Below are 13,634 nucleotides of genomic sequence, written 5' to 3'. Positions count from 1 at the left end.
TCAGATCTCACGGTGGAAGAACACTTTGGCGACAGTGACCACAACAGCCTCACATTTACCATAGCCATGGAAAGGGAAAGGAGCAGTTACCAGGGGAAGATATTTAACTGGGGAAAAGGAAACTATGGCGCTATCAGACAGGAGTTGGGAAGTACAGATTGGGAGCAATTGTTCCACAGAAAGGGCACAGCAGACATGTGGAGGCTGTTTAAGGAGCAGTTGTTGCGAGTGATGCATAAATTTGTTCCTCTGAGATGGGTAAGAAGGGGTAAGATTAAAGAGCCTTGGATGACGGGTATAGAGGTGCTTCTTGTCAAAAAGAAAAAGGCAGCTTCCGTAAGGTGGAGGAAGCAAGGGTCTAGCACAGCTTTAGAGGATTACAGGCTTGCTCAGAAGGAGCTCAAAAGTGGACTGAGGAGGGCCAGGAGAGGGCACGAAAAAGGCCTGGCAGGAAGGATTAGGAGGAACCCGAAGGCGTTTTACTCATACATGAGGAATAAGAGAATGATCAGGCAGAAGGTAGGGCCGACCAGGAATAGCGTAGGGAACTTGTGCGTGGAGTCTGAGCAGATAGGGGAAGCCCTCAATGAGTTTTTTGCTTCGGTTTTCACTAAGGAAAGGGACCTTGTGGTGAATGAGAACTTTGAGGAGCAAGAAAACAGGCTTGAACAGATCAAGATTGAGGAAGTTGATGTGCTGGAAATTTTGGCAAACAAAAAGATTGATAAGTCCCCAGGGCCAGACCAGATTTATCCTAGGTTGCTCCAGGAAGCGAGAAAGGAGGTTGCTAAGCCGCTGGCGAAGATCTTTGCTTCCTCACTCTCCACGGGAGTCGTACCGGAAGATTGGAGGGAGGCAAATGTTGTTCCTCTTTTCAAGAAAGGGAATAGGGAAATCCCTGGAAATTACAGACCAGTCTGTCTTACATCTGTGGTCAGCAAGGTTTTGGAAAGAATTCTGAGGGATAGGATTTATGACTATTTGGAAAAGCATAGCGTGATTAAAAGGAGTCAGCATGGCTTTGCGAGGGGCAGGTCATGCCTTACAAATCTTATTGAGTCCTTTGAGGAAGTCACAAGACAGGTTGACAAGGGTCGAGCAGTGGATGTGGTGTACATGGGCTTCAGCAAGGCATTTGATAAGGTTCCCATGGCAGGCTCATTCATAAAGTCAGGAGGTATGGGATACAGGGAGATTTGGCTGTCTGGATTCAGAATTGGTTGGCTGACAGGAGGCAGAGAGTGGGCGTAGATGGTAAGTATTCTGCCTGGAGGTCAGTGCTGAGTGGTGTCCCGCAGGGCTCTGTTCTTGGGCCTCTGCTCTTTGTAGTTTTTATAAATGACTTGGATGAGGAGGTTGAGGGGTGGGTTAGTATGGTTGCTGATGACATAAAGGTTGGACGTGCCATTGATAGTATCGAGGGCTATTGCAGGCTTCAGCAAGACATTGACAGAATGCAGAGCTGGGCTGAGAAATGACAGATGGAGTTCAACCCGGATAAATGTGAGGTGATGCATTTTGGAAGGTCGAACTTAAATGCTGAATATAGGATTAAAGGCAGGATTCTCGGCAGTGTGGAGGAACAGCGGGATCTTGGTGTTCAAGTGCATAGCTCCCTCAAAGTTGTCACCCAGGTGGATAAGGTTGCTGAGAAAGCATATGGTGTTTTGGCTTTCATTAACAGGGGGATCGTGTTTAAGAGCCGCGAGGTTATGCTGCAGCTCTACAAAACCCTGGTGAGACCACACTTGGAATATTGTGTCCAGTTCTGGTCGCCCTATTATAGGAAAGATGTGGAGGCTCTGGAGACGGTGCAAAGGAGGTTTACCAGGATGCTGCCTGGACTGGAGGGCTTGTCTTACGAGGAGAGGTTGACTGAGCTCGGACTTTTCTCTCTGGAGAGAAGGAGGAAGAGATGCGACCTGATCGAGGTGTACAAGGTAATGAGAGGCATGGATAGAGTCGATAGCCAGAGACATTTCCCCAGGGCAGGATTGACTGCCACGAGGGGTCATAGTTTTAAGGTGTTAGGAGGAAGGTATAGAGGAGACATCAGAGAGAGGTTCTTCACCCAGAGAGTTGTGAGCGCATGGAATAGTTTACCAGTGGTAGTCATGGAAGTGGAGTCATTAGTGACATTTAAGTGACTGCTGGACATGCACATGGACAGCAGTGAATTGAGGGGAATGTAGGTTAGGTTATTTTATTTTTGGATTAGGATTATTCCACGGCACGACCCTCTGTCTTCTTACAGCCATCCAATTTCAGATCCAAACCGCTAAACCACCCTCAATCCCATGCCTCTGTATTTTCTGCAGTAGCCTACCGTGGGGAACCTTATCAAATGCTTTACTGAAATCCATATACACCACATCAACCGCTTTACCCTCATCCACCTGTTTGGTCACCTTCTCAAAGAACTCAATAAGGTTTGTGAGGCACGACCTACCCTTCACAAAACCGTGTTGACTATCCCTAATCAAATTATTCCTTTCTCGATGATTATAAATCTTATCCCTTATAACCTTTTCCAACACTTTACCAACAACTGAGGTCAGGCTCACTGGCCTATAATTACCAGGGTTGTCTCTACTCCCCTTCTTGAACAAGGGGACAACATTTACTATCCTCCAGTCTTCTAACACTATTCCTGTAGACAATGACAACATAAAGATCAAGGCCAAAGGCTCTACAATCTCCTCCCTGGCTTCCCAGAGAATCCTAGGATAAGTCCCATCCGCCCCAGGGTAGTTATCTATTTTCACACTTCCAGAATTGCTGACAGCTCCTCCTTATGAACATCAATCCCGTCTTGTCTAATAGACTGTATCTCAATTTTGACCTTGACAATGTTGTCTTTTTCATGTGTGAGTACTGACGAAAAATATCCATTTAGCGCCTCTCCTATCTCTTCGGACTCCACGCACAACTTCCCACTACTGTCTATGACTGGCCCTAATCTTACTCTAGTCATTCTTTTATTGCTGACATACCTATAGACAGCTTTAGGGTTTTCCTTGATCCTACCTGCCAATGACCTCTCATATCCCCTCATGGGTGCAGGGACGTGGAGTTGACATGCCCATCAGCCATGATTAAATGGCAGAGTGGACACGATGGGCCGAATGGCCTTACTTCCACTCTTATGTCTATTGGTCTTATGGTCTTATAGGTCTTCTTAGCTCTCTCTGTAGGTCCTTCCTGGCTAACATGTAACTCTCAGGCACCCTAAATGAGCCTTCACGCCTCATCTTTACATAAGCCTCCTTCTTCCTCTTGACAAGAGATTCAACTTCTTTAGTAAACCACGGTTCCCTCGCTCGACCACTTCCTCCCTGCCTGACAGGAACACACTTATCAAGGACACGCAGTAGCTGTTCCTTGAACAAGCCCTACATTTTAATTGTGCCCAGCCCCTGCAGTTTCCTTCCCCATCCTACGCATCCTAATTGCCTCATAATTGCCTTTCCCCCAGCTATAACTCTTGCTCGGCAGTATATACCTATCCCTTTCCATCGCTAAAGTAAACATAACTGAATTGTGGTCACTATCACCAAAGTGCTCATCTACCTCCAAATTTAACACCTGGCCTGGTTCATTACCCAGTACCAAATCCAATGCAGCCTCTCCTCTCATTGGCCTGCACACATTGGACAAAAACTGACCCACCCAAACTACTCGAACTATAGTGTTTCCAGCCATGGTCCTATTGAATGGTGGTGCAGGCTTGAGGGGCTGAATGGCCTACTCCTGTTCCTATTTCTTATGGTCTAAAACCAAACCCGGTCTTGCCATATATTTTGATCAGTGTTTCTCATTGAGTAGATGTTCCCTGTTGACGTTGCGACTTTCGTAGCCAGAATAAACACATAGGATTAAGATAAATTGACAAAAGCACTGGAATGTGCTGCTTGAAATGTCAGTGAAAGCTAATTCAGTCATAAACTTTTAAAAGAGAATTGGATCATGGCATTTAGTGAACAGAATCACAGGACTACAAAGAAAAAGCAAAAAACTGGAGATAATTGACAAACTCTGCCAAAGTGGATGGGTGGTGGAAGACACTGAGAACTAAACCACCTCGTTTTGTGATGTTTGATTCTCTGTGAAAGTAGTTGCATTTCTCTAGTTCCTTTTGTGATCTTAGGTCATCTCAAAACTCTCACAGCCAATGACGCATTCCTGCACTGTAGCCAATATTGTATGCTGTGAAATATTAGTTGGACAATGTTCCTTGAAGTGTCTTGTAATGTTTTCACTAAGTTGGACTGGAGGCCTGTGACCAGCCATGTGCCACAAGGCTTAGTAATGGGTCCACTGCTTTTCATCATATGTATAAATAATTTGGATGTGAACATAGGAGGTATGGGTAGTAAGTTTGCAAATGATACCAAAATTGGAGATGTAGTGGACAGTGAAGAAAATTACCTCAGAGTACAACAGGACCTTGATCAGATGGACCAATGGGCTGAGGAGTGGCAGATGGAGTTTAATTTAGATACATGTTAGATGTTACATTTTGGAAAGGCAAATCAGGGCAGGACTTATATACTTAATGGTAAGGTCCATTTGCTGAGCAAAGAGACCTAGGGATGCAAATTCATAATTGCTTGAAAGTGGAGTCACAGGTAGACAGGGTAGTGAAGAAAGTTGCCCTTATTGGTCAGTGCATTGAGTATAGGAGTTGGGAGGGTCATGTTGCAGCTGTACGGGACATTGGTCAGGCCACTTTTGGAATACTGTGTTCAGTTCTGGTCTCCCTGTGTTTTTAATTCATTCACAGAATGAGGGTGTTGCTGGCCAGGCAGCATTTATCACCATCCCTACTTGCCCAGAGGGCAGTTGAGAGTCAACCGCATTGCTGTGGGTCTGGGGTCACAAGTAGGCCAGACCACGTAAGGATGGCAGTTTCCTTCCCTAAAGGACATTAGTGAACCAGGTGGGACAGCGATAGTAGGAACTGCAGATGCTGGAGAATCCGAGATAACAAGGTATAGAGCTGGATGATCACAGCAGGCCAAGCAGCATCTTAGCAGCAGGAAAGCTGACGTTTCGGGACTAGACCCTTCATCAGATGAAGAGCCTAGGCCCAAAGCGTCAGCTTTCCTGCTCCTAAGATGCTGCTTGGCCTGCTGTGTTCATCCAGCTCTACACCTCGTTATCTCTTATATTAGTGAACAAGATGTTTTTTTTTCTCCCCAGTAATCAGTAATAGATTCACTGTCACCATTGGTCTCTTAATTCCAGGTTATTATTGAATTCAAATTCCACTCTCTGCCGTGGCAGGATTGGAACCCATGTCCCCAGAATGTTCTCTGAGTTTCCTGAATTCACAGTCCAGCAATAATACCACTAGGCCATTGCCTTCCCTACTCTCAGAAAGATGTTGTGAAACTTGAAAGGGTCTAGAAAAGATACACAAGGATGTTGCCTGGGTTAGAGGGTTTGAGCTATGGGGAGAGGCTGCATAGGCTGGGGCTATTTTCCCTGGTGTGTCAGAGTCTGAGGGGGTGGCCCTGTAGAGGTTTATAGAATCATGAAGGGCATGGATAGGGTGAATAGTTAAGGTCCTTTCCCTGGGATGGGGGAGTCTAAAACTAGAGGACATAGGTTTAAGGTGAGAGGGGAAAGATTTAAAAGGGACCTCAGGGGAAACTTGTTCTCAGAGGGTGGTGCGTGTATGGAATGAGCTGCCAGAGGAAGTGGTGGAGGCTGGTACAGTTACAGCATTTAGAAGGCACCTGGAGGGGTTTATGAATAGGAAGGGTTTAGGGGGATATTGGCAAATGTTGGTGAATGGGACTAGGTCATTTGAAGATATCTGGTCGGCATGGGCAACTTGGGTTTTAGGGTCATAGAGCTGTCCAGCATGGAAACAGACCCTTTGGCCCAACTTGTGCATGCTGACCAGATATCCTGAATTAATCTGGTCCCATTTGCCAGCTTTTGGCCCATATCCCTCTAAACCCCTCCTATTCATATACTCTGAAGGGTTTGTTTTCGTGCTGTACAACTCTATGACTCCTTAATATTAAGGGCATTATACAAAAGAGAGTTGTTGTTGTAGTTTGGTCCTCAGTCCCCGGCTTCAAGCCTGATGTCTCCTCAGAATTGTGAGTTTCTGCTGAAGTTCTTCACTGAACTGAACAGATCACAGAGTCAAAGAATTGTTACAGTTCGTAAAGAGGCCATTCGGTCCATTATGCGTAAACCGTCTCTGTGAGTTAGTCCACCTGTATCCCGTAGAGTCAACCTCTATATCCAATCTCCTGTCTTATCCCCATTCCCTGCACACCACTTCTATCCAAATTGTCATCCAATGACCCTCAATTGAACTTTCCTCCACCACATTTCCAGGCAAAACATTCCAGGCCCCAAAGTACTCTCTGGGTGAGAAAAGTTTTGCTTTGCACTTCACCTGGGTTGGGCTGCCCCATGCGGTAACTGGATCCAGAGAGCGGCCTTTGATTCCATTTCTTTCCTACTCTGTCGCTCGTCTCTCTCATGGTTCATCTGTTGGGATGCAGGATGTGGCGTATTTTTCCAGACAACTTCCCTTCACTTGTACCCTTCCTTTGGGAAAAGCCATAGCCTTTCATTTGTAAACAAGAAGAGGGCGACCCCTCTCAAATTTCCGTGTGGAAGGTGGGAGTGAGCTGCCTTCTTGAGCCGCTGTAGTCTTCCTGCTGTGGGTTGACCCACAATGCCCTTAGGGGGGCAGTTCCAAGATTTTGACCCAGCGACAGTGAAGGAACGGCGATATATTTCCAAGTCAGGATAGTGAGGGGCTTGGAGGGGAACTTGCAGGGGGTGGTGTTCCCATGTATCTGCTGCCCTTGTCCTTCTAGATGGAAGTGGTCATGGGTGAACAATGAATTAGAGATGAGATGATTGATTAAAGAACAAGGTGGGAGATTTGAATGGATTACTCTAAGGGAAATACAATGGCTGTCACAATGTTGTCACAAATAATGCACCACCTTAACACTGTGTGTAGTTTCTGTGGTAAAATACAACATTGTAGACTGGAGCTAGGAGCGTTGATTTCCCTCCGTCCCAAGACTGCCCACCCTTCCTGGGATATTTGGCCTGTTAGATAGTGAATGCACTTTCCTTTTTCATCAGACCCTGGGGATTCAGAGGCAGGGTCACCTCCCGCTGAATCACATAGGGGCGACTTTGAAAAATATCAATGTAGGTCGGCAGAACATTTTCCTTTAATAGCCTGCGAGACTATTGAACGTGGCAAGTTAGAACACCTGGCACCTGTTACCTGCCTCCGCTCCCTCCTTTTTAATAGATTAGATTAGATTCCCGTTTTGCCATTCACACTGCACCTCCTCCCCACTGGACCAGAAATAGGAAGAGTTTATGGAGATCATGGCACGGCAGCTCAGCTGTTAGCACTGCAGCCTCACAGCGCCACCCTCAGGTAACTGTCTATGTGGAGTTTGCACATTCTCCCCATGTCTGCGTGGGTTTCCTCTGGGTGCTCCAGTTTCCTCCCACAGTCCAAAGATGTGCAGGCTAGGTGGATCGGCCATGCTAAATTGCCTGTAGTGTTCAAGGGTGTGTGGGTTATAGGGGGATGCTCCAGGGAGCAGTGTGGACTTGTTGGGCCAAAGGGCCTGTTTCCACTCTGTAGGGAATCTAATCTACTTGGTAGAATTTGAATTCAATAAAGAATCTCAAACCAAGAGCCTCACGATAACCATTGATTGTCAGAAAAACCCATCTAGTTCACAACATCCAATAAGGAAGGAAACTGCCATCCTTACCTGGTCTCACATTGGTGATAGGAAAACTATTGGAGAAAATTCTGAAGAAGCAAGTTAATACTCACTTGGAAAGGCGTGGGTTAATTAGGGAGAGTGAGCATGGCTTTGTTAGAGGGAGGCCATGCCTAACAAATTAGTTAGAATTTTTTGAAAATGTGATCAAGTGCGTGGATGAGGGATGTTCCATTGATGTAGTTTATATGGATTTTAGCAAAGTTTTTGATAAGGCCCCACATGGGAGACTGATTGAGAAGGTTAAAACACCTGGAATTGTGGGAAACTTGGCAAGATGGATCAGAAACTGGCTCAGTAATAGGACACTGGGGAAGTGGTAGAAGGCTGTTCGAGTGAGTGGAGGCCGGTATCCAGCAAGGAATCACGAGGATCAGTACTGGGATCCTTCCTGTTTGTAATAAACACAAATGATACAGATGAAAATGCAGTGGGAATGTTAAGAAAATTTGTAGGCAACACCAAGATTGGTAGAGTGGTTAATAGTGAAGAAGTTGGTTGTAGGTTACAGAAGCTATAGATGGGTCGGTTAGAGAGACAGTAGGAACTGCAGATGCTGGAGAATCCGAGATAACAAGGTATAGAGCTCGATGAACACAGCAGGCCAGGCAGCATCATAGAAGCAGGAAAGCTGATGTTTTGGGCCTAGACCTCAGAACTGATGGTATTTAACCCTGGTGAGTGTGAGGTGATGCATTTTGGAGGAAGAAACAAAATGAGGGAGTATTTAATGAACGGTAGGACACTGGATAGCTCAGAGGAACGGGGGACCTTGGAGTAATTATTCAGAATCCCTGAGGTCAGCAGAGCACATGAATAGGATAGCTAAGGCATATGGTACACTTGCCTTCATCAGTCAGGGCATAGAGTGTATGAGCAAGGAGGTGATGTTGGAATTGTACAGAGCATTTGTCAGTCACAGCTGGAGTCCCGTGTGCACCTCACTGCAGGAAGAATGTATTAGCACTAGAGGGGATTGAGGAGGTTCACCAGGATGTTGCCTGGGATGGAGAAATTGAGCTGTAAGGAGACACTAGGTAGACTTGGATGGTTTTCTTTACAGCAGAGAAGACCGAGGGGGAAAACAATTGATGTGTATAAGATTATGAGAGGTATGAACAGCGTAAATAGAGAGCAGCTGTTCCCGTGGGTTTAGCAGCTGTTCACCGTTAGGAAGCACCAAAGATATGTTCTGTCCTTAAAGTTGCATTTTATCGCACCCGCTGTCCTTAGTAACTAATCTCCAATGTTACTATATAGATTAGACATGAGTTAGGAAGCATGGACTGGGAGCAGTTGTTCCATGGTAAGGGAACTATAGACATGTGGAGACGGTTTAAGGAACAGTTGTTGGGAGTGATGAGTAAATATGTCCCTCTGAGACAGGCAAGAAGGGGTAAGATAAAGGAACCTTGGATGACGAGAGCGGTGGAGCTTCTAGTGAAAAGGAAGAAGGTAGCTTACATAAGGTGGAGGAAGCTAGGGTCAAGTTCAGCTAGAGAGGATTACATGCAGGCAAGGAAGGAGCTCAAAAATGGTCTGAGGAGAGCCAGGAGGGGGCACGAGAAAGGCTTGGCAGAAGGAATCCGGGAAAACACAAAGGCATTTTACACTTACGTGAGGAATAAGAGAATGGTCAAAAAAAGAGTAGGGCCGATCAGGGATAGCATAGGGAACTTGTGTGTGGAGTCTGAGGAGGTAGGGGAAGCCCTAAATGAGTTTTTTGCTTCTGTCTTTACGAAAGAAACGAACTTTGTAGTGAATGAAACCTTTGAAGAGCAGGTGCACATGCTGGAATGGATAGAGATAGACGAAGCTGATGTGCTGAAAATCTTGTCAAACATTAAGATTGACAAGTCGCCAGGCCCGGATCAGATTTGTCCTCGGCTGCTTTGGGAAGCGAGAAATGCAATTGCTTCGCCACTTGCGAAGATCTTTGCATCCTCGCTCTCCACTGGAGTCGTACCTGAGGACTGGAGAGAGGCAAATGTAATTCCTCTCTTCAAGAAAGGAAATAGGGAAATCCCCGGCAATTATAGACCGGTAAGTCTCACGTCTGTCGTCTGCAAGGTGTTAGAAAGGATTCTGAGGGATAAGATTTATGACCATCTGGAAGAGCATGGCTTGATCAAATACAGTCAACACGGCTTTGTGAGGGGTAAGTCATGCCTTACAAACCTTATCGAGTTTTTTGAGGATGTGACTAGAAAGGTTGATGAGGGTCGAGCTGTGGATGTGGTGTATATGGACTTTGCAGCTCTATAAAACTTTGGTTAGACCGCACTTGGAATACTGCGTCCAGTTCTGGGCGCCCTATTATAGGAAAGATGTGGATGCTTTGGAGAGGGTTCAGAGGAGGTTTACCAGGATGCTGCCTGGACTGGAGGGCTTATCTTATGAAGAGAGGTTGACTGAGCTCGGTCTCTTTTCATTGGAGAAAAGGAGGAGGAGAGGGGACCTAATTGAGGTATACAAGATAATGAGAGGCATAGATAGAGTTGATAGCCAGAGACTATTTCCCAGGGCAGAAATGGCTAGCACGAGGGGTCATAGTTTTAAGCTGGTTGGTGGAAAGTATCGAGGGGATGTCAGAGGCAGGTTCTTTACGCAGAGAGTTGTGAGAGCATGGAATGCGTTGCCAGCAGCAGTTGTGGAAGCAAGGTCATTGGGGTCATTTAAGAGACTGCTGGACATGTATATGGTCACAGAAATTTGAGGGTGCATACATGAGGATCAATGGTCGGCACAACATTGTGGGCTGAAGGGCCTGTTCTGTGCTGTACTGTTCTATGTTCTATTATGTTCTATACTTTATCCCTTCCCACCACAGCACCACACCCACACTGCCCCTCCCACCATGCCCCTGTCTTGCCCATTGATGGGGGGTGGGGAGATTACAGTGGCTCTCTGAGATGTCAGTCAGACAGTACCGGTGTTGAGGTCTGTGGAAGGTGTTAGGAGTTCATCACGAGAGAGCATAGTTTTAGGGTAAGGGGCAGGAGGTTCAGAGGGGATTTGAGGAAAACATTTTCATTCAGTGGATGGTGGGAATCTGGAATGCCTTAAGCCTTACAACCCTTAAAATATATTCAAACATCATTGCATTCAAAAGCAGGAAATTGGGATTGGCGCGCCTTTAGTGGTAGTTGTATCAGTACAGACTCAATGGGCTGAAAGGCCTTTTCTGCACTGTATGATTCTATGGTCTGGCCTCCATGTGACTCCAGACCCACAGCAAAGTGGTTGACTCGTAACTGCTCTCTGGGCAATTATGTATGGGCAATAAATGCCGGCCTAGCCCAGGGGCAGGAAAGCTGATGTTTCGGGTCTAGGAATGAATTTTTAAAAAAATGTAATCTAGTCATACTGTCATTTGACATGCTCATTAGAAATTAGACTATACCCTTAGGGATCCTTTCTATAGTTTTGTTCTCTTGAAATTCAGCCCATTTACTACAAGTAAATAAAGGATAACTTTGTGACTGGATTCTGGCCTCTGTGAAGTTATTTTAGGTATTAGTACCTTTTGGCAGGATAGCTAGATGGGCTGAAGGGCCTCTTCAGATCTGTCTGATTCTCTGAGGACGGAATTGCATTCACTAGGTAAGGTTCAATTCTCCTCGCTGCTTGAAACTGAGAGAGTCGAGGTGTAACCTAACTAGCCTTCATTAAAAGTCCCTGATTAGCCCTCGAGGTTTCAAGGTGAGGGTGGTGGCAATGCTCATTGTCGGGATAATTACCCAGCTCTCTGTTTGCGTAGTTTCTGTAGCGACCTGACCAAACATTCCCTCTGTCTGTCCCAGCAACCCTCGTTCCTAACACCTTCCACAGACCTCAACACCGGTACTGTCTGACTGACATCTCAGACAGCCACTGTAATCTCCCCACCCCCCATCAATGGGCAAGACAGGGGCATGGTGGGAGGGGCAGTGTGGGTGTGGTGCTGTGGTGGGAAGGGATAAAGTATATAGTAACATTGGAGATTAGTTACTAAGGACAGCGAGTGCGATAAAATGCAACTTTAAGGACAGAACATATCTTTGGTGCTTCCTAACGGTGAAACCAATAATGTCATACAGCTATAGACCATTGGATTATTTAACCAGTGCAAAACAGCTGGATGTAAGTACTAACGATACACTTATCAGACAAGGAGCGAACTTTCTGTGTCTCCACTAACTCCTTCAGGAATCATTGGTTAGTGACCTAGGGAGACCTCAGCGTATGGTCTGTGACATGGGGAGATCCCAGGTGTTCTCACCCATTGTATTACATGCTAGATAACAGCAGCTGAATTTACCTGTCCTCCATTCACAGCTAGAGGAGCAATTGAAGGTCTACCATGAGGAGCTCGAGAAGAAGGATGAGGTTATCAGGACTCTGACCAGACTGAGGTGAGATCTGGAGCAAGCTCTTGTCCATACATATACACCCCACCATTCCCCACTGGGGCAGCAAATCCCCTACCGGCCAACAGTTGCCTGCCAGTTAGAGACTATGATTCCTAGGATCACACCCCGTGGTGTGTGTGTGTGTGTGTGTGTGTGTGTGTGTGTGTGTGTGTGTGTGTGTGTGTGTGTGTGTGTGTGTGTGTGTGTGTGTGTGTGTGTGTGTTGATCTGAGCACGCTCAAGTTTCACTCTCAGTTTTCACTGCGATCATGCATCTCAGTCTGGGCGCTCTCCAAATGCACATCTCACTCAGCCTCAGCTCCTGGCTACTGACCAGGCTTGGGGGAATGAGTGGTTAATCTCCCAGCGTAGAATTCCTAGCCTCTGACCTGCTGTTACACACCAGCATTGATACTGTTTGTGCTGTTCAGTTTCTGGTCAATGGTGAGTCCCCAAGTTGTGATAGCAGGCAATTCATTGATGATAACAGCATTGAATGTCAAGGGGCAATGGGTAGCTTACCTCTTATAGCGCATGGTCATAGCCTGGTATTTGTGTGGCATGAATGTTACTGCCACTTGTCAGCCCAAGCCTGGATATTGTTCAGAACTTGTTGCATGTGAACACGGACTGCTTCAGTATCTGAGGAGTCACGAATGGTGCTGAACACTGTGCACTCACCGGTGAACATCCCCACTTCTGACCTTATGATGGAGGGAAGGTTGATAAGTAAAGAAAAACAGAAAATCCTGGAAATGCTCAGCAGGTCTAACAACATCTGTGGAGTGAGAAATGTTTGGGATCTGAGGCCTTTAGCCTGATGGTTGGTGTGTTGGAGGGAGGAGGCCGAGTGGTGGGAGAGTCTACACTGATGTGACAGGTATGCAACAAGCCAGGCCATGTCTTTTTCCAGCTCTCAACGTTTTTAATGTTGTCTCTTTCTCTTCACAGGAGAACGGATGATTCAACATCAGACGTTATAAAGAACTCAGGTCTTTCAAAGGTAGGGGTCCATCCGGCCACAGGGGAGGGTTCCATGTCAATTATTTGATATGAGAGAGTTTGGGATAGATTGGAGTTAACACAAGACAGCCCCCAGAAATGAGTTCAGCTGGCAGACAAAGATTGAATCCATGGCTCTAGATGCCATTCCAGCAAACTGTACTAATCGACTGTTATGGCTTCACCTCCTCCCATGCTTCCGTTTTCCCAAACCCAACTCCATCTGTGATTTAGCTCCATTTCCAGATGTCTTCCCAATGTCCCTTTAACAGTCTGACATAAAAGTGGGCCAATAAACTGCATGCCCACAGGCCCCAGGCTCTCTGCACTGTCATTCCCCAAGCACAAGCTGTGATTGGAGAGTTTACATAATCTATAAATGGGTTTGAATAAACTGACACAAAATCTTCAAGTACACAGACTCCCCGTATCATAGTTGTGTTACGTTTAGT

General features: G+C 46.1%; 1 protein-coding gene across 1 annotated transcript in view; it reads left to right on the top strand.

The window, feature by feature from the left end:
- The first annotated feature begins 11,766 nt into the window (after positions 1-11,766).
- Positions 11,767-13,634, top strand: part of LOC125455505 (coiled-coil domain-containing protein 170-like) — a 67,647-nt gene continuing 65,779 nt past the window's right edge. The window contains exons 1-3 of the mRNA XM_059649423.1: positions 11,767-11,912; positions 12,108-12,184; positions 13,132-13,183. Coding sequence (XP_059505406.1) covers positions 11,859-11,912; positions 12,108-12,184; positions 13,132-13,183 — 183 coding nt within the window. The 5' untranslated portion in view covers positions 11,767-11,858. The remainder of the gene's footprint in view (positions 11,913-12,107; positions 12,185-13,131; positions 13,184-13,634) is intronic.

Source organism: Stegostoma tigrinum, chromosome 10 (assembly GCF_030684315.1).
Source record: "Stegostoma tigrinum isolate sSteTig4 chromosome 10, sSteTig4.hap1, whole genome shotgun sequence".
NCBI lineage: Eukaryota > Metazoa > Chordata > Chondrichthyes > Orectolobiformes > Stegostomatidae > Stegostoma > Stegostoma tigrinum.
This window is presented reverse-complemented; position numbering and strand designations above follow the sequence as displayed.